Here is a 17,500-nt window from a genome sequence, read left to right on the forward strand (position 1 = left end):
AGCGGTGTGGGAGAACAGAGTCTGGCAACACAGAGGAGATGAACAGGACGAACTACAGCTACAACTACAAGCAAGCATGAAACCAACTGAGTCCCTTTACAAACAGACACTGAAAACACTTGACCGAAAGGCCAATAGCTATCACCATCGCCATATAGTACAAAAGTACAATATATTTAATCTTGATAAACGCTTGCCTCCTCTTTAAGGTCTTACATGGGCTTGCACCTCCCCCGATGAGTCAGTTTATAATGCAGAAGGATAACAGCGGCAGGGCAACAAGGGCAACTACCAGAGGGGAGTGTGTCGGACAATACAGACGGAGCAGGTTTGGGCAAACAGTCTTCTCAGTCACAGCCTCCCACTACTGGAATAGTCTTCCTAGTGAATTAAGAGAGAGCACTAATTACCTAACCTTTAAACATAAACTTAAGAGATGGCTTAAAGCAAACCAAACTTGCAATCATGAGTAATCATACTACCTCATCTCTGGCACTGCCTTTACATACTCTCATTGTTTTTATATATATCTGTTACTTTTGTAATGCATTTATGTATTGTATTGTATTGTATTGTAGTGTAGTGTAGTGTAGTGTAGTGTAGTGTATTGTAGTGTAGTGTAGTGTAGTGTAGTGTAGTGTATTGTATTGTAGTGTAGTGTAGTGTAGTGTAGTGTAGTGTAGTGTATTGTAGTGTAGTGTAGTGTAGTGTAGTGTAGTGTATTGTATTGTATTGTATTGTATTGTATTGTAGTGTATTGTATTGTATTGTAGTGTAGTGTATTGTATTGTATTGTATTGTATTGTAGTGTATTGTATTGTATTGTATTGTATTGTAGTGTATTGTATTGTATTGTATTGTATTGTATTGTATTGTGTGGTACTGTAGTGCTTGCTGAAGCATTGTATTGATAACATTAGGCCACTAATTTGTAATAACCTGCCCAGGGACTACAGATGAAAATTAGCTCATTAGCTAACTCTGGCACATTTACACTGATGTGGAAACTGAAATGTTGATTAATGTGCACTGTCCCTGGTAAATAAATAAATAAATAAATAAATAAATAAACAGCACAAGCAACGGCAGCATCTTGGGTTTGAATATTTCACTCTGTATAAGTAGCTGTAGCTTCCTATGGAGAGAGAGAGAGAGAGAGAGAGAAGGAAAGAACGAGACACGGAGATGGAGAGACAGTGACAAAGAGAGAAAGAGATGGAGAAAGAAAACTGGGAGGGAGAAATAATAAAGTGAGAGAGAGACGAGAGAACGAGGGATAAAGACAAAGAGATGGAGAGAGAGAGAGATAGTGATGGAAAGAAAGAGAGAGAGAGGGAGATGGAGAGACAAAGAGTGACAAAAACAGACAAAGAGATGCAGATAGAAAACTGGAGGGAGAAATGAGAAAGTGAGAGAGAGAGACGGAGAGAACGAGGGATAAAGACAGAAAGAGATGAGAAAGAGAGAGCGAGAGAGAGAGAGAAGGAAAGAACGAGACACGGAGATGGAGAGACAGTGACAAAGAGAGAGAAAGAGATGGAGAAAGAAAACTGGGAGGGAGAAATAATAAAGTGAGAGAGAGACGAGAGAACGAGGGATAAAGACAAAGAGATGGAGAGAGAGAGAGAGTTAAAGAAGGAAAGAAAGTGACAGAGAGATGGAGAGAACAAGGGGGATAAAGACAAAGAGATAGAGATAGAGAGAGATAGTGATGGAAAGCAAGAGAGAGAGAGGGAGATGGAGAGACAAAGAGATGCAAATAGAAAACTGGAGGGAGAAATGAAAAAGTGAGAGAGAGAGACGGAGAGAACGAGGGATGAAGACAGAAAGAGGTGAGAAAGAGAAAGAGAGGGGGAAATAGTGATGAAAAAGCGAGCGATAGAGAGAGAGAGTTAAAGAAGGAAAGAAAGAAAGAGAGATGAGATGGAGAGACAGCGACAGAGAGAGAGAAAGAGATGGAGATAAAAAACTGGAGGAGAAATAAGGTGAGAGAAAGACAGAGAACAAGAGAGAGACAGAAAGAGATGGAGAGAGAGAATGAGAGAGAGAGAGAGAGAGAGGGAGATGGTGATGGAAAGAGCGAGAAAACGGAAAACTGGAGGGACAAATAAGAAAGTGAGAGAAAGACGGACAGAACGAGGGATAAAGACAAAGAGATGGAGAGAGAGAGAGAGATAGTGATGGAAAGAGTGAGTGACAGAGAGAGAGAGAGAAAGGAAAGAAAGAAAGAGAGAGGCAGATGGAGAGACCGTGACAGAGAGAGAGAAAGAGATTTAGAAAGAAAAGTGGAGGGAGAAATAAGAAAGTGAGAGAGAGACGGAGAGAACGAGGGATAAAGACAAAGAGGTGGTGAGAGAGAGAAATAGAGAGAGAGAAAGAGAGAGAGAAGAGGTGTAGAGCCAGCTGTGTGACAGAAGCTTGACCTTTTGACCTCATGATGTCATCACCTCCTCCTCTCCTCTCCTGCTTCTAGAAGCTTTATATTTCTCTATATTGACTGTGAATGTGGTTATGGAGTGTGTGTGTGTGTGTGTGTGTGTGTGTGTGTGCGTGTGTGTGTGTGTGTGTGTGTGCATGTGTGTGTGTGTTGCTGTCCAGAGTCTTACCTCACTGCTGGTTTAAACATGCACGCATCATCAACCAAATATCCTGGGCACGTGTGTGTGTGTGTGTGTGTGTGTGTGTGTGTGTTTAATGGTAAATGAAAGCCACATGCCTCTCTCTCTCTATCTTTCCCTCTCTTTCTCTCTCTCTCTCCCTCTCTCTCTCTCTCTCTCTCTCTCTCTCTCTCTCTCGGTGTAGTAAACAGGGATTTCGCTCCTTCAGTGGAAACAGAGGCAGATAATCTAATCTGATCTCATCTCATTTAATTTAATTTAATTTTTTTGATCGTACAGGAGCAAGGCAGCATGGGATACGTGTGCTCAGCCTCTCTGCTTGGCTCTGTTTTCTCTCGTGGCGTTTCCTGGCACTTCACAGGCTCCACCCTCTGGCGGCCATATTGGAGGTCCCCAGCTCTTCGCAAAGTCATGGTTTTTACAGCAAAGTTTTCTTGTCACTGAAGCTACAGAAGCAAACTTGTTGAACCAGCAAATATTTTCCTACAGTGAGCTTTTCTCCACTGTACATCTGTCACTAAAATTCTTGAGCTATAACTCCTAAAACAGCCAAATTGTCATTTGAAATTGAACCAACAAATAGTCTAGTTCAGGCAGGTTTCCTCCTGGTCTCACAAGGTTAGACCCAAATTTCCCCAAATCTCTCTCTGGCTCTGGGAATTCCCTTCCCCTTTTCCTCACAGTCGTTGCTTCCTGGTTCAGCGTGAGGCTTCTGCGCTCGTATTTTCATTGGCTACACAGAATGTCAATCAGCAACAGCAGTCACAGAAAGACGACGTCACTGCTAGCCCTGTTTTGTTTTTTTGCCGGTGTAATAAAGCTGCAATAAACAAAAATTTCTGACCACTAGAGGATGACACATCTGTCTCTCTTCCAAAAAAAAACAAACTATGCCCACTGCACTACGGAAGCCAGCCATGGACAAACATTGCAAAGCAGCGTGCATAAAGGCTAACAGCTAAGCTAACCATACCGTCTCACCAGTTACCAGTCTCACTTTGACAGATCTTTCTCCTGCTGAAGGTCACATGTCCCACAATGACAAGTAGTTTAACTTTAAGTTTACTAGTTTAACAAGTTCACTAGTTTAACAAGTTTACTATTTAACAAGTTTACTATTTAACAAGTTTATTAGTTTAACAAGTTTACTGGTTGAGCAGGTTTACGGTTTAACAAGTTCACTAGTTTAACAAGTTTACTATTTAACAAGTTCACTAGTTTAACAAGTTTACTATTTAACACGTTTATTAGTTTAACAAGTTTACTGGTTTAACAAGTTCACTAGTTTAACAAGTTTACTATTTAACAAGTTTATTAGTTTAACAAGTTTACTAGTTTAACAAGTTCACTAGTTTAACAAGTTTACTATTTAACAAGTGTATTAGTTTAACAAGTTCACTAGTTTAACAAGTTTACTATTTAACAAGTTTATTAGTTTAACAAGTTCACTAGTTTAACAAGTTTACTAGTTTAACAAGTTCACTAGTTTAACAAGTTTACTATTTAACAAGTTTATTAGTTTAACAAGTTTACTAGTTTAACAAGTTCACTAGTTTAACAAGTTTAACAAGTTTACTAGTTTAACAAGTTCACTAGTTTAACAAGTTTACTATTTAAACAAGTTCACTAGTTTAACAAGTTTAACAAGTTTACTAGTTTAACAAGTTCACTAGTTTAACAAGTTTACTATTTAACAAGTTTATTAGTTTAACAAGTTCACTAGTTTAACAAGTTTACTATTTAACAAGTTTACTCTTTAACAAGTTTATTAGTTTAACAAGTTCACTAGTTTAACAAGTTTACTAGTTTAACAAGTTCACTAGTTTAACAAGTTTACTATTTAACAAGTTCACTAGTTTAACAAGTTTACTAGTTTAACAAGTTTACTATTTAACAAGTTTATTAGTTTAACAAGTTCACAACAAGTTTACTATTTAACAAGTTTATTAGTTTAACAAGTTCACTAGTTTAACAAGTTTACTATTTAACAAGTTTATTAATTTAACAAGTTCACTAGTTTAACAAGTTTACTAGTTTAACAAGTTCACTAGTTTAACAAGTTTACTATTTAACAAGTTTATTAGTTTAACAAGTTTACTATTTAACAAGTTTATTAGTTTAACAAGTTCACTAGTTTAACAAGTTTACTAGTTTAACAAGTTCACTAGTTTAACAAGTTTACTATTTAACAAGTTTATTAGTTTAACAAGTTTACTAGTTTAACAAGTTCACTAGTTTAACAAGTTTACTATTTAACAAGTTTATTAGTTTAACAAGTTCACTAGTTTAACAAGTTTATTAGTTTAACAAGTTCACTAGTTTAACAAGTTTACTGGTTTAACAAGTTTACTATTTAACAAGTTTATTAGTTTAACAAGTTTACTAGTTAAACAAGTTCACTAGTTTAACAAGTTTACTATTTAACAAGTTTATTAGTTTAACAAGTTCACTAGTTTAACAAGTTTACTATTTAACAAGTTTATTAGTTTAACAAGTTCACTAGTTTAACAAGTTTATTAGTTTAACAAGTTCACTAGTTTAACAAGTTTACTGGTTTAACAAGTTTACTATTTAACAAGTTTATTAGTTTAACAAGTTTACTAGTTAAACAAGTTCACTAGTTTAACAAGTTTACTATTTAACAAGTTTATTAGTTTAACAAGTTCACTAGTTTAACAAGTTTACTATTTAACAAGTTTATTAGTTTAACAAGTTCACTAGTTTAACAAGTTTACTATTTAACAAGTTTATTAGTTTAACAAGTTTACTAGTTTAACAAGTTCACTAGTTTAACAAGTTTACTATTTAACAAGTTTATTAGTTTAACAAGTTTACTGGTTTAACAAGTTTATTAGTTTAACAAGTTTACTGGTTTAACAAGTTCACTAGTTTAACAAGTTTACTATTTAACAAGTTTATTAGTTTAACAAGTTTACTGGTTTAACAAGTTTATTAGTTTAACAAGTTTACTGGTTTAACAAGTTCACTAGTTTAACAAGTTTACTATTTAACAAGTTTATTAGTTTAACAAGTTTACTGGTTTAACAAGTTTATTAGTTTAACAAGTTTACTGGTTTAACAAGTTCACTAGTTTAACAAGTTTACTATTTAACAAGTTTATTAGATTAACAAGTTTACTGGTTTAACAAGTTTATTAGTTTAACAAGTTTACTGGTTTAACAAGTTCACTAGTTTAACAAGTTTACTATTTAACAAGTTTACTAGTTCAACAAGTTCACTAGTTTAACAAGTTTATTAGATTAACAAGTTTACTATTTAACAAGTTTACTGGTTTAACAAGTTCACTAGTTTAATAAGTTTACTATTTAACAAGTTTATTAGTTTAACAAGTTTACTAGTTTAACAAGTTCACTAGTTTAACAAGTTTACTAGTTTAACAAGTTCACTAGTTTAACAAGTTTACTAGTTTAACAAGTTTACTATTTAACAAGTTTATTAGTTTAACAAGTTCACAACAAGTTTACTATTTAACAAGTTTATTAGTTTAACAAGTTCACTAGTTTAACAAGTTTACTATTTAACAAGTTTATTAGTTTACAAGTTCACTAGTTTAACAAGTTTACTAGTTTAACAAGTTCACTACTACTATTACTATTACTATTACTATTTAACAAGTTTATTAGTTTACAAGTTCACTAGTTTAACAAGTTTACAAGTTTAACAAGTTCACTAGTTTAACAAGTTTACTATTTAACAAGTTTATTAGTTTAACAAGTTTACTAGTTTAACAAGTTCACTCGTTTAACAAGTTTACTATTTAACAAGTTTATTAGTTTAACAAATTTACTAGTTTAACAAGTTCACTAGTTTAACAAGTTTACTATTTAACAAGTTTATTAGTTTAACAAGTTCACTAGTTTAACAAGTTTATTAGTTTAACAAGTTTACTAGTTTAACAAGTTCACTCGTTTAACAAGTTTACTATTTAACAAGTTTATTAGTTTAACAAATTTACTAGTTTAACAAGTTCACTAGTTTAACAAGTTTACTATTTAACAAGTTTATTAGTTTAACAAGTTCACTAGTTTAACAAGTTTACTGGTTTAACAAGTTTACTAGTTTAACAAGTTTACTGGTTTAACAAGTTCACTAGTTTAACAAGTTTACTATTTAACAAGTTTATTAGTTTAACAAGTTTACTAGTTTAACAAGTTCACTAGTTTAACAAGTTTACTATTTAACAAGTTTATTAGATTAACAAGTTTACTGGTTTAACAAGTTTATTAGTTTAACAAGTTTACTGGTTTAACAAGTTCACTAGTTTAACAAGTTTACTATTTAACAAGTTTACTAGTTCAACAAGTTCACTAGTTTAACAAGTTTATTAGATTAACAAGTTTACTATTTAACAAGTTTACTGGTTTAACAAGTTCACTAGTTTAATAAGTTTACTATTTAACAAGTTTATTAGTTTAACAAGTTTACTAGTTTAACAAGTTCACTAGTTTAACAAGTTTACTATTTAACAAGTTTATTAGTTTAACAAGTTCACAACAAGTTTACTATTTAACAAGTTTATTAGTTTAACAAGTTCACTAGTTTAACAAGTTTACTATTTAACAAGTTTATTAGTTTACAAGTTCACTAGTTTAACAAGTTTACTAGTTTAACAAGTTCACTACTACTATTACTATTACTATTACTATTTAACAAGTTTATTAGTTTACAAGTTCACTAGTTTAACAAGTTTACTAGTTTAACAAGTTCACTAGTTTAACAAGTTTACTATTTAACAAGTTTATTAGTTTAACAAGTTTACTAGTTTAACAAGTTCACTCGTTTAACAAGTTTACTATTTAACAAGTTTATTAGTTTAACAAATTTACTAGTTTAACAAGTTCACTAGTTTAACAAGTTTACTATTTAACAAGTTTATTAGTTTAACAAGTTCACTAGTTTAACAAGTTTACTGGTTTAACAAGTTTACTAGTTTAACAAGTTCACTAGTTTAACAAGTTTTAACAAGTTTACTAGTTTAACAAGTTTACCGATTTAACAAGTTTACTCACTTGCTTCATTGATTCCGCCATTATGAGAAAATGTTCAGGAGTGGGAGGGGGAGAGCGCTGCTTTCAAACAGCGAGGGAAGAGACAAGCTAGTTTTTAAAAAATGAAAAGCTGCTGAATGGAGCGGGAGGAGCTTCGTTCAGGAGAGGAATTTGACAACAAGCTTTAGAAAAGAGGAGAAAACAGCAACACAGCTGGATATTGGTTTATATCATTATGTCTCAGTGACATCTCCACATAGCACACATTAGTTTCAGGATTGGTTAGAAGGTCTGATATTGATTATTGCAGGTTTAAATCTCCTGTCAGATGTCAGTTTTAGACTCTTTCTGCCTCAGGTTTGTGCTAACATCATATTACAGAGATGAAGCCTTTACAGAAACTCTTTACAGCAGTTAGATGTGTTAGCATGTTGCTAACAGGCTATAGAAAAAGCTTCTTTGCTGATTGGTCATCTGCTTCCTTTGCTTTCTCTGCCCTTTTTGTGTGAAACAGAGAGAGATTTAACAGGGTTTCTCGCCTGTATGAAACACTGCTAGAGGTTGCTCTTCGCAAGGAATAGTCTTTTACAGCATATTTTTCTTGTCACTGAAGCTTCAGTTCTTGAGCTGCATCAGCAAACTTATTTAAAGTTGAGCCAGTAAATATTTTCCTACAGTGAGCTTTTCTCCACTATATATTTGTCACTAAAATGCTTAAATTATTGAGCTATAATTTCTAAAACAGTCATCATGTGATTTGAAATTGAACCAACAAATAGTTTCCTACAGGAAGGTTTACTCCTATACATATATCTATCACTGAAGCGTCAAGTCTTGACCTGAGTTAATAATGATGAATATCTGCAGTCAACTGAAGTCCAACAGTAATGATTTAATACATTCTCCTTCAGACTAGGAAGCTTTTCCCATGCTCTTCATGAGCTCCACTGATCAAAGGACTTCAGGTCAAGTTATACAGCTGCTAGTCTCTGGGATTACAGTTGTGATTTAATAAGAACAGGTGTCGAGATACGGAGATGAGAGTTTGGATCCAACATGAGATCTTCACCGTTTGAAAAAAGTGACACCGACTGTTGTAAATGCTAACTCTCCACTAACTCCGCTAACTCTAACGCTCCACTACTGATCAAAGCACGTCCTGCAAAATTTTTGCAAATTATTACTTGCGGAAAGTTTTTTCTCTACTGTCCAATCAGAGACCAATGGAGAGGCGGGACTTCCGCGGTGACTCTGTCAACCATAAACATGGAGGAGAGACTGCTGATCAGCTGAAGTGTTTAGACTTCACACCATCTGAGCAGAAACCAGCAGCTTGGAGGGAAATTAGTGCTGCACTCCGAATTTCTACTAACTTTTAATCCTTAATTTTTTGTTTTTAATAATTGTAGAATTGAACTAAATCATGTTAACCTTATTCACACAGCGGCCATTTTGAACACTTGGGGTGAGAAACTGAGGAGCGAGTCCAGTCCGCTCTGTCCTGCTGCTGTGAACCAAGATGCACAAACAAATGTTTAACAAATGTTTTAACTGATTCCCCACTGAGAAACATATTGCAAACGAATGGATCTCAAGAATACGGGGATGGATATAGTTTCACATTTTAATATATTTGGCCCATTATTGCTCACTATCTAGCTGGCTAGTAGCTTTCTAACTAGTAAGCTAGCTAACTAACTTCACTTGTATGTTGAAGTTAATGCCAGTTTTATATACAGTATGTATAGCCTATACCAATCTTCGACTGGCAGCTGATCGTCAGCTGATTATGTAGTTGCCTAGCAACAGAAAAACGCAGCAGGCTGCTGTAGGCTTCAACAGAACAGGCAGAGCAGCACGGTGTCATGGATCATCTGGTGCACCAACTTCCCCAAACTGGTAAGCGCCTGAGTTGGGGAAACCTTCAGATGGGACTTCCTGGTGGGAAAGTCGTGTTTCCCATAGCAGGCTCGGGACCAGAGGGCCGTCGCGTCGAATCCCAGACTGCTTAGGAAAGGTTGGGCAAATTATCTCCAGTTCCACCAGTATGAGACTGTGGTTGAACTGGTCTGTCTATCTGTTGTAATGTGGCCTCTCAACCTTCCCAGTCCCCGGTTACTATGGTGATGTGGACCGTGGTTAAAAGCATCCCATAATGTCAGTGACCCTGGTTCCTTGCTGATATACAGGTACACACACACACACACACACACACACACACACACACACAGGCATTCCTCAAAGTGAAAGCCTGTCTCTCTCTCTCTGTGTTCAATGAAATTACATCAGCTGTCAGTGGTAAACAGTGTGTGTGTGTGTGTGTGTGTGTGTGTGTGTGTGTGTGTGTGTGTGTGTGTGTGCATGTGTTCTCCAGCAGGGTAAATATGTACTCTGACATATTTCTCTGTCTGTCAAGCCAGTGTGAGTGACTTGAACACACACACACACACACACACACACACACACACACACACAAAAAACCTCATTTAACTCTAGTTTATCTAACTTTTGAACCTAGCGGCGGCCTTGAATCAGTGTGACACCTCTCTGTTTCTTTCACACACACACACACACACACACACACACACACACACACACACACACCTACGCATAAACAGATAACCCCCCACACACACACACACACACACAAACACAGCTGCAAGATAGAGAGAGGAATGGTTGATGTAAAGAGTGAAGGTGAAAGTTGAAAGTTGAACTCCGGTATTCGACTTACAGACTCTGAAGCCCGGACCCTGGGAGCCGTCCCTCCTTCCTCCTCCCTCACCTCCTCCTCCTCCTCCTCCTCCTCCTCCTCCTCCTCCTCCTCCTCCTCCTCCCAGCTGGCTGCTGTACAGCGTCGTCATGTTGCCTCGTTCGCAGTAGTTGACGCATCGATCCTGACTGCAGCGCACCTTACAGATGGTCGGAGTGAACATCACCTGGATCCTCTCTGCTGCTCTTCCTCCTCCTCCTCCTCCTCCTCTTCCTCCTTCTACTCTTCCTCCTCCTCCTCCTCCTGTCTGTCCATCAGCTGGGAGAGGAGTGATGAAGATGATGAAGAGGAGGCAGGCGAACGATAGAGTGAGGAGTCGCGGCTGCAACATGTTGCTGTAGGAGTGTGTGCGTGTGTGTGTGTGTGTGTGTGTGTGTGTGTGGGAGCGTGTGTCAGCGTGCGTGTGGGGGAGTGTGTGTGTGTGTGTGTGTGTCTGTCTAGGTGAGTGTGTGTATGTGTTTTGGTGTGTGAGTGAGTGTTTCAGCGTTTGAGAGTGTGTGAGAGCTTCTCTGTGAGTGTGTCAGTGTTTCTGAGTGAGTGTGTGTGTGTATGTGAGAGTGTGTGTGTATGTGTGTGTGTGTGTGTGTGTGTGTGTGTGTGTGTCTCCGCTACGGACGATGTCGCATCTCCAAAAGTCAGATCCACGCGAATCCAGCGATGCTACAACCAGACCGCTCTCTCCTCTCTCTCTCCTTCTCTTCCTCTACCTCGGTCGCTCCCTCTCGTTCGGTCCGTCCTCTCTCTCGCTCTCTCTCTCTCTCTCTCTCTCTCTCTCTCTCCACGGTCGAGTAAAAGCGAGTGGCGCAGGAAAAGAAGGGAAGGAAGAAGAAAACGACCAGACGCTTCCCCCCTTTCACTGTTTTTCCCTAAACACTCAGACGCAAACCTGTCGGTGTGAGAGAGTGTGTGTGTGAGAGCGACAGTTTCTGAGCGCAGAGTAAAAGTGTTTGAGAGTGCCGTCGTGGTATAAGAGAGAGAGAGAGAGAGAGAGAGAGAGAGAGAGAGAGAGAGAGAGAGAGAGAGAGAGAGAGAGAGAGAGAGAGAGAGAGGTAGAGAGATAATTGGAAGCAGTGTGCTGGACTGGGCTCGGCTCCAAACAAAATGTTTAGCAGGGATCTGGTCCATCAGTCCACACTGTGTGTGTGTGTGTGTGTGTGTGTGTGTGTGTGTGTGTGTGTGTGTGAAAGAGAAGAAAGAGAGAGAGAGGGAGGGTGAAAGATTGTGTGTGAATATCTCCTTATCCTTAACTCCTCTCTCTCTCTCTCTCTCTCTCACCTTTCTACCTCCCTCTCCCTCCCTCTCTTCACTACTTGCTCTCTCTCTCTCCCCCCTCTCTCTCTCTCTTTCCTGCTCTCTCTCTACCTCCCCCTTTCTCTCTCCCTCTACCTTTCCCTCTCTTTTCCCTTTCACACTTCTCTTTGCCGCTCTCCCGCTCTTCCCTCTAATCTATTGTATTCAGTTCAATCTCTCTCTGTCTCTCTCTCTCTCCTCTTGTTTTCATCATGTAGTACTAGAACCCCCCCCCCCACACACACACACACACACACACACACACACACACACACACACACACACCACAGTTTCATAACATGGTTTGTTCCGTCGGAGAGAGGGAGAGACCATGGAGGAGGAGGAGGTCAGGGTGATGATGCAACCCTGGTTTGGGTTTCAGACTCCCTTCTCTCTCTCTCTCTCTCTCTCTCTCTCTCTCTCTCTCTCTCTCTCTCTCTCTCTCTCTCTCTCTCTCTGTTCAATTAATTCCATATAAAACTTGCTGGAGGTTTCTATCTGAAGCCAGAGTCCGGTTAGTGAATATATTATTCTCAGTATATTCTAGATGTTATATTCTCACCCTTCACTAAACATTACAATGTAGAACAATCAAAACCAAACACAGATTTGATTAAGAAACTGTTTTCCCACAGTGCAGACAGACAGACAGACAGACAGACAGACAACAGACAGAGAGACAGACAGACAACAGACAGAGAGACAGGCAGACAGACAGAGAGACAGAGAGACAGACAGACAACAGACAGAGAGACAGGCAGACAGACAGACAGACAGACAGACGGACAACAGACAGGCAGAGAGACAGACAGACAGACAGACAGACAGACAGACAGACAACAGACAGACAGACAGACAGACAGACAGACAGACAGTGCTTCAGATAGACAGGGTGCAGGTCAGAAACAATATTAGACTGCTAGTTTAACATGATGTACTGAAAAGATTAACGCTCCAAATAAAATGTTGCCCAAATTCCCTCTTTGTCACTTTGCTAAATCTCTCTCACAGCGTCTGTTTCATTAAGGCAGCTTCTGTTTCTGACAGAAACATGTGGAGTCCGGAGTCCCAGAAGGAAGCGTCTCTCTCCGGTCTCTACACACCACTTCCTGTCGGCCGCAGACAGCACTAATGTGTGTATAATGTGTGTGTGTATGCGGACGACACCACGCTGTCCGGGTCGGCTCCCGCTGAGCATGATCTGCAGCTCTGAACAAAGACTACAGTTACTGTCAGAATAAAAGACTAAATGTCTCCAAAACAAAAAGTATTGTATTTGGTTCTTCTCATATGTTAAATTCCAATTTAAAGTTAAAGGGTAACTTCGGTATTTTTCAACCTGGACCCTATTTCCCCATCTTTTTGTGTCTAAGTGACTAAAGGGGACAACAATTTTTGAAATCGGTCCAGTATTGAGCGAGATCGCTTCAGCCGGCAGCCGTGAAACGAGCTGCGATGTAATCCGACGGGGCAAATCTCACCGTCAATGTACGTCCACTAAAAGTTCTTGTTTCTGCCACTGACAGGCTCAGATTGTTATTATAAGTGTCTGACAACATTATGGAAAGGACCCTACAGAGAAATGAAACCTTTTTCTTTACCTTTCGCTTGATCCGGTCTGTGTGTAACCAAGTCTCGCTCAAGTCTCGCGAGAGTTGAGTTGTTGCAGGAAGTTACACACAGACCGGATCACTTTTAGTGGACGTACATTGACGGTGCGATTTGCCCCGTCGGATTACATCGCAGCTCGTTTCGCGGCTGCCGGCTGAAGCGATCTCGCTCAATACTGGACCAGTTTCAAAAATTGTTGTCCCCTTTAGTCACTTAGACACAAAAAGATGGGGAAATAGGGTCCAGGTTGAAAAATACCAAAGTTACCCTTTAACTCTGTCTCTAAGGGGGGTCGGAACAAAACTGCTTGGTGTCACACTGACAGTCATCTGTCATGGTGGAGTCATACGGACGAGACTACAGAGAACATGGAGGGAATGTTTACGATGAGGAGATCCATCTAAACAACATCTGTAATGTTAATGAGAGATCTGTGTAATCACAGAGCTGGGACTGTCTCCTGTCATCACACCAAAACTGTACCATGTGTCATGTGTAACTTGCTTAATTGATGTTGGCGTGACAACAACAACAACAACAACAACAACAACAACAACACTATAGCCTGCTGCAAGAGAGAGCAAAAGTCCACAGTCATTTTTCTACAGCACACAACAAAGTCCAAAAAAAAAAAAAACTTTGGCTATGGCGGGAAAAAGAGCGACAACAGTTCAGACGGGACGAGTTTCACCTGAGAGGGTTTTACTGGCTGCTTCACTGGTGTGGGCGTAAACAGGCTAAAAATTACTGACATGGCAGATTCAGACAGGACCCCCCCCCACCCCACCCCCCACACCCCCCCGTCAAACTAATCCTGTCCCAGTAGGGCTTTAAGAAGTCATTTGCACTCATGTTAAGTCTCAAAATGTTATTTTTCTGAAAGCAGCTGAAGAGTCGCCTGGATTCATCACAGCTTCACTTGTTTCAGGACTTTTCTAGAAACAGACAACCAAGATCTCTGAAAACACCTGAAACTATTTGATTTCACTAGAAACCGCTGCATTTGTGTATATTTGTTGTGTTTGTGGGACCACGTGTGTGTGTGTGTGTGTGTGTGTGTGTGTGTGTGTGTGTGTGTGTGTAAAGCCTTTGGACTTGACCAGTCAGAGGTTAAATCCTGTTTGCTTTCTAAATGAGCGCCTTGTCTGCACAACAATGAGCGTGATTGACAGGTGTGGGAACTGAGGGGACAGGAGGCAAAACACTCTGTGTGTGTGTGTGTGTGTGTGTGAGAGAGAGAGAGAGAGAGAGAGAGAGAGAAAGAGAGAATTATATAGGGAATGTGTGTATACGTGAATATGTGAGTGTGTCAGAGAGAGTGAGGGAATTCTTTAGGGAATTTGTGAGGTTGCGTATTTGTCTGGTTGTGTGTGTGTGTGTGTGTGTGTGTGCGTGTGTGTGTGTGTGTGTGTGTGTGTGTGTGTGTGTGTGTGTGCGTGTGTGTGTGTGTGTGTGTGTGTGTGTGTGTGTGTGTGTGTGTGTTGGAGCTGATCCGTACTGATCCATGTACTTAAGTCTCTACAGCTCTCTGACCCCTGCAGCCCTGAGCTAACAATGACTTTATTCACACACACACACGCACACACACACACACACACACACACACACACACGCATGGCACTAACACTGCCAGGCGGTTGCTGGTTCCAGCCCCACTGGCTGCAGAAACTCATGTTGCTGTCAGGAGCTTCAGATAAAATCCACTGTCACAGTGCTGCATTCACATCACATGGGAAAGATGGGAAATACGAGTTTCCTGCTAAACCAACAAAATAACTCTCAGCCTGCATTCACACTGTGAGCAAAGAGACACGCCTGGACTGACCGAAAGGGTTTCTACAAAGTACTTAAGAAGAAAACGAGGAGAAAAACAAGAAAGGTCACCAACTAGCTCCCTGGTTACCATAGCAACCAATAAACCTTAGCTAGACGGGCATTAGGGGAATGGGAGCACAGGTGGAACAAGTCACTGACCAATCAGATTGCTTGGGTGAAGAGAGAGAGAGGTAGAGAGAGAGAGAGAGAGAGAGAGAGAGAGAGAGAGAGACTTTAAATCATTGGAGGAATTTAGAGCCTCTCACAAACATTTACAGCAACTTCCAACTAACACACACACACACACACACACACACACACACACACACACACACACACCCTTCAGTTCTTGTGGAATGTCGACAGATCTCTCCTAAATTCCTGCCGTCTCACCTCAGAGGAAAGACTCTCTCTCTTTAAAGTCAAAACCCGTAACTGTTTGATATGTTGCTCCTCTCTATCTGATTACTAGTAGGGACGGGACGATATATCGAATTTCAATATATCGCGATACAAAACATGTCAGTCTGTATGTTGTGTCAGGAACATGAATGGTGATATCAGCTCCATGTTATTCTGCTGTCAGGAACATGAATGGTGATATCAGCTCCATGTTATTCTGCTGTCAGGAACATGAATGGTGATATCAGCTCCATGTTATTCTGCTGTCAGGAACATGAATGGTGATATCAGCTCCATGTTATTCTGCTGTCAGGAACATGAATGGTGATATCAGCTCCATGTTATTCTGCTGTCAGGAACATGAATGGTGATATCAGCTCCATGTTATTCTGCTGTCAGGAACATGAATGGTGATATCAGCTCCATGTTATTCTGCTGTAGTAATCACTAATGAGACTCTTGACCATCACAGTTTCACAAGCTCTCCATCCAAATTATATTATTGTCACTTTGTAATGACATTTTTAACTTGTTGTTTACATTCTAGCAGCCAATGGCATCGCTGGAAAGATTTGAGTCTCAGAAATAAACAGAATTCTGCACAGTCAGACTGAACTTTTATTGATCACATGGCATCCTGGCTGTATTGATCCTGAACTCAGATCAGGTACAGAATCTTATCAGGAGAGAAGCAGATCGATCACTAATTATTTTACTGTCTACACTGGAAACCTTGTCCTGATACGTTCTCCTATTAGTCCATGGGCCAGACCAGATATCGGTACCATCTGAGTGGGCAAAACCTTACCTATACTAAATTGTTTATAGGGTCAATATAAGTAAATTAATATATGATAGCCTTTCCACAGGAGCAGCTTTTCATATTTATTGGACATTTTATTATTTTCCCCTATTAGCGCCTGTAGGAGATTTTGTTGTTGTTGCAATTCTTGTTTTCTTTCTTTTTTTTTTTCTCTCTCTTTTTTTTCCCCTAATATAAATTATTTCTAAATAAATGATGTAATTGAAAATATACAGTATATTTAATAGAAGCCGACTCCACTTTTGAAATAATTAACACATAAACACAACACTTTTTGAAGGTTTTGTTTATGTCCAGGTTTCCCAGGTTCAGTGAGTGAGTCTAGTGACTGGTGACTGGTGACTAGTGACTGGTGACTAGTGACTGGTGGCTGCTGGGACCACAGACCATATAACTGTCCCACTGATCCAGCATCTAGTGAGTGAAGTAACGGTGGAATTAAACTGCGGACCCTGGAACCTCCTCCAGGACCCCCGGAGGCCCTCGGACCGCGGTTTGGGTGGAATAGAGCGCTGGTTGTTCCTGCTGTGTTTGTCTATGAGCTCATGTCCTGACGGGCTGCAGACTGTGACAATGACATGAAGCAGCCAACACACACACACACACACACACACACTCACTCACACTCACTCACACACACAGTGACCCAGTGTGAAGCCTTAACCAGCGAGGCGTAACGACTAAAAACATTAACAGTGGGACAAAATGAAAACACTCAGCGCACACACACACACACACACAAACACACACATACACACACACACACTCACTACTACTACACACTATCAATACACTACATTACCACTACTTTAAATCACACCAGTTCATCCACAGAGACTCTAAAAATGAAAACGCATCATCAGGTCAAACTGAAACGACAGAATTAAAGTTCCCAGCTGCAGCGTTCCCACTGTAAAAGTTCCAGGACTTTTCCATAACTTTCCATAACTTTCCATAACGGAGTCGGAGACAGCTGCCCCTCCTCCCTGGTTCGTTCATGCTGTTCAGTCTGGTTTCCACTCCAGTTGGTCTGAAAAACATCTAAAGCAACAAGTCAGAAAACACATTCTGCTGCATTCCTGTGAAGTATTCGTAGAACCCTACAGCACTGGTTCTCCACCCTTTTCATATCAGTTTAGTCCACATTAGAGCCACAGAC

The 17,500-nt window shown here is 39.5% G+C and overlaps 1 protein-coding gene across 1 annotated transcript in view; it reads right to left on the reverse strand.

Annotated features, from left to right (window-relative positions):
• LOC139910962 (uncharacterized) overlaps window positions 1–17,500 on the reverse strand; it is a gene marked incomplete at its 5' end in the record, with an annotated part of 78,444 nt that overhangs the window by 40,150 nt on the left and 20,794 nt on the right. The window contains one exon of the mRNA XM_078284219.1: window positions 10,362–10,658. Coding sequence (XP_078140345.1) covers window positions 10,362–10,658 — 297 coding nt within the window. The remainder of the gene's footprint in view (window positions 1–10,361; window positions 10,659–17,500) is intronic.

This window comes from Centroberyx gerrardi, chromosome 6 (genome assembly GCF_048128805.1).
Source record: "Centroberyx gerrardi isolate f3 chromosome 6, fCenGer3.hap1.cur.20231027, whole genome shotgun sequence".
Lineage (NCBI taxonomy): Eukaryota > Metazoa > Chordata > Actinopteri > Beryciformes > Berycidae > Centroberyx > Centroberyx gerrardi.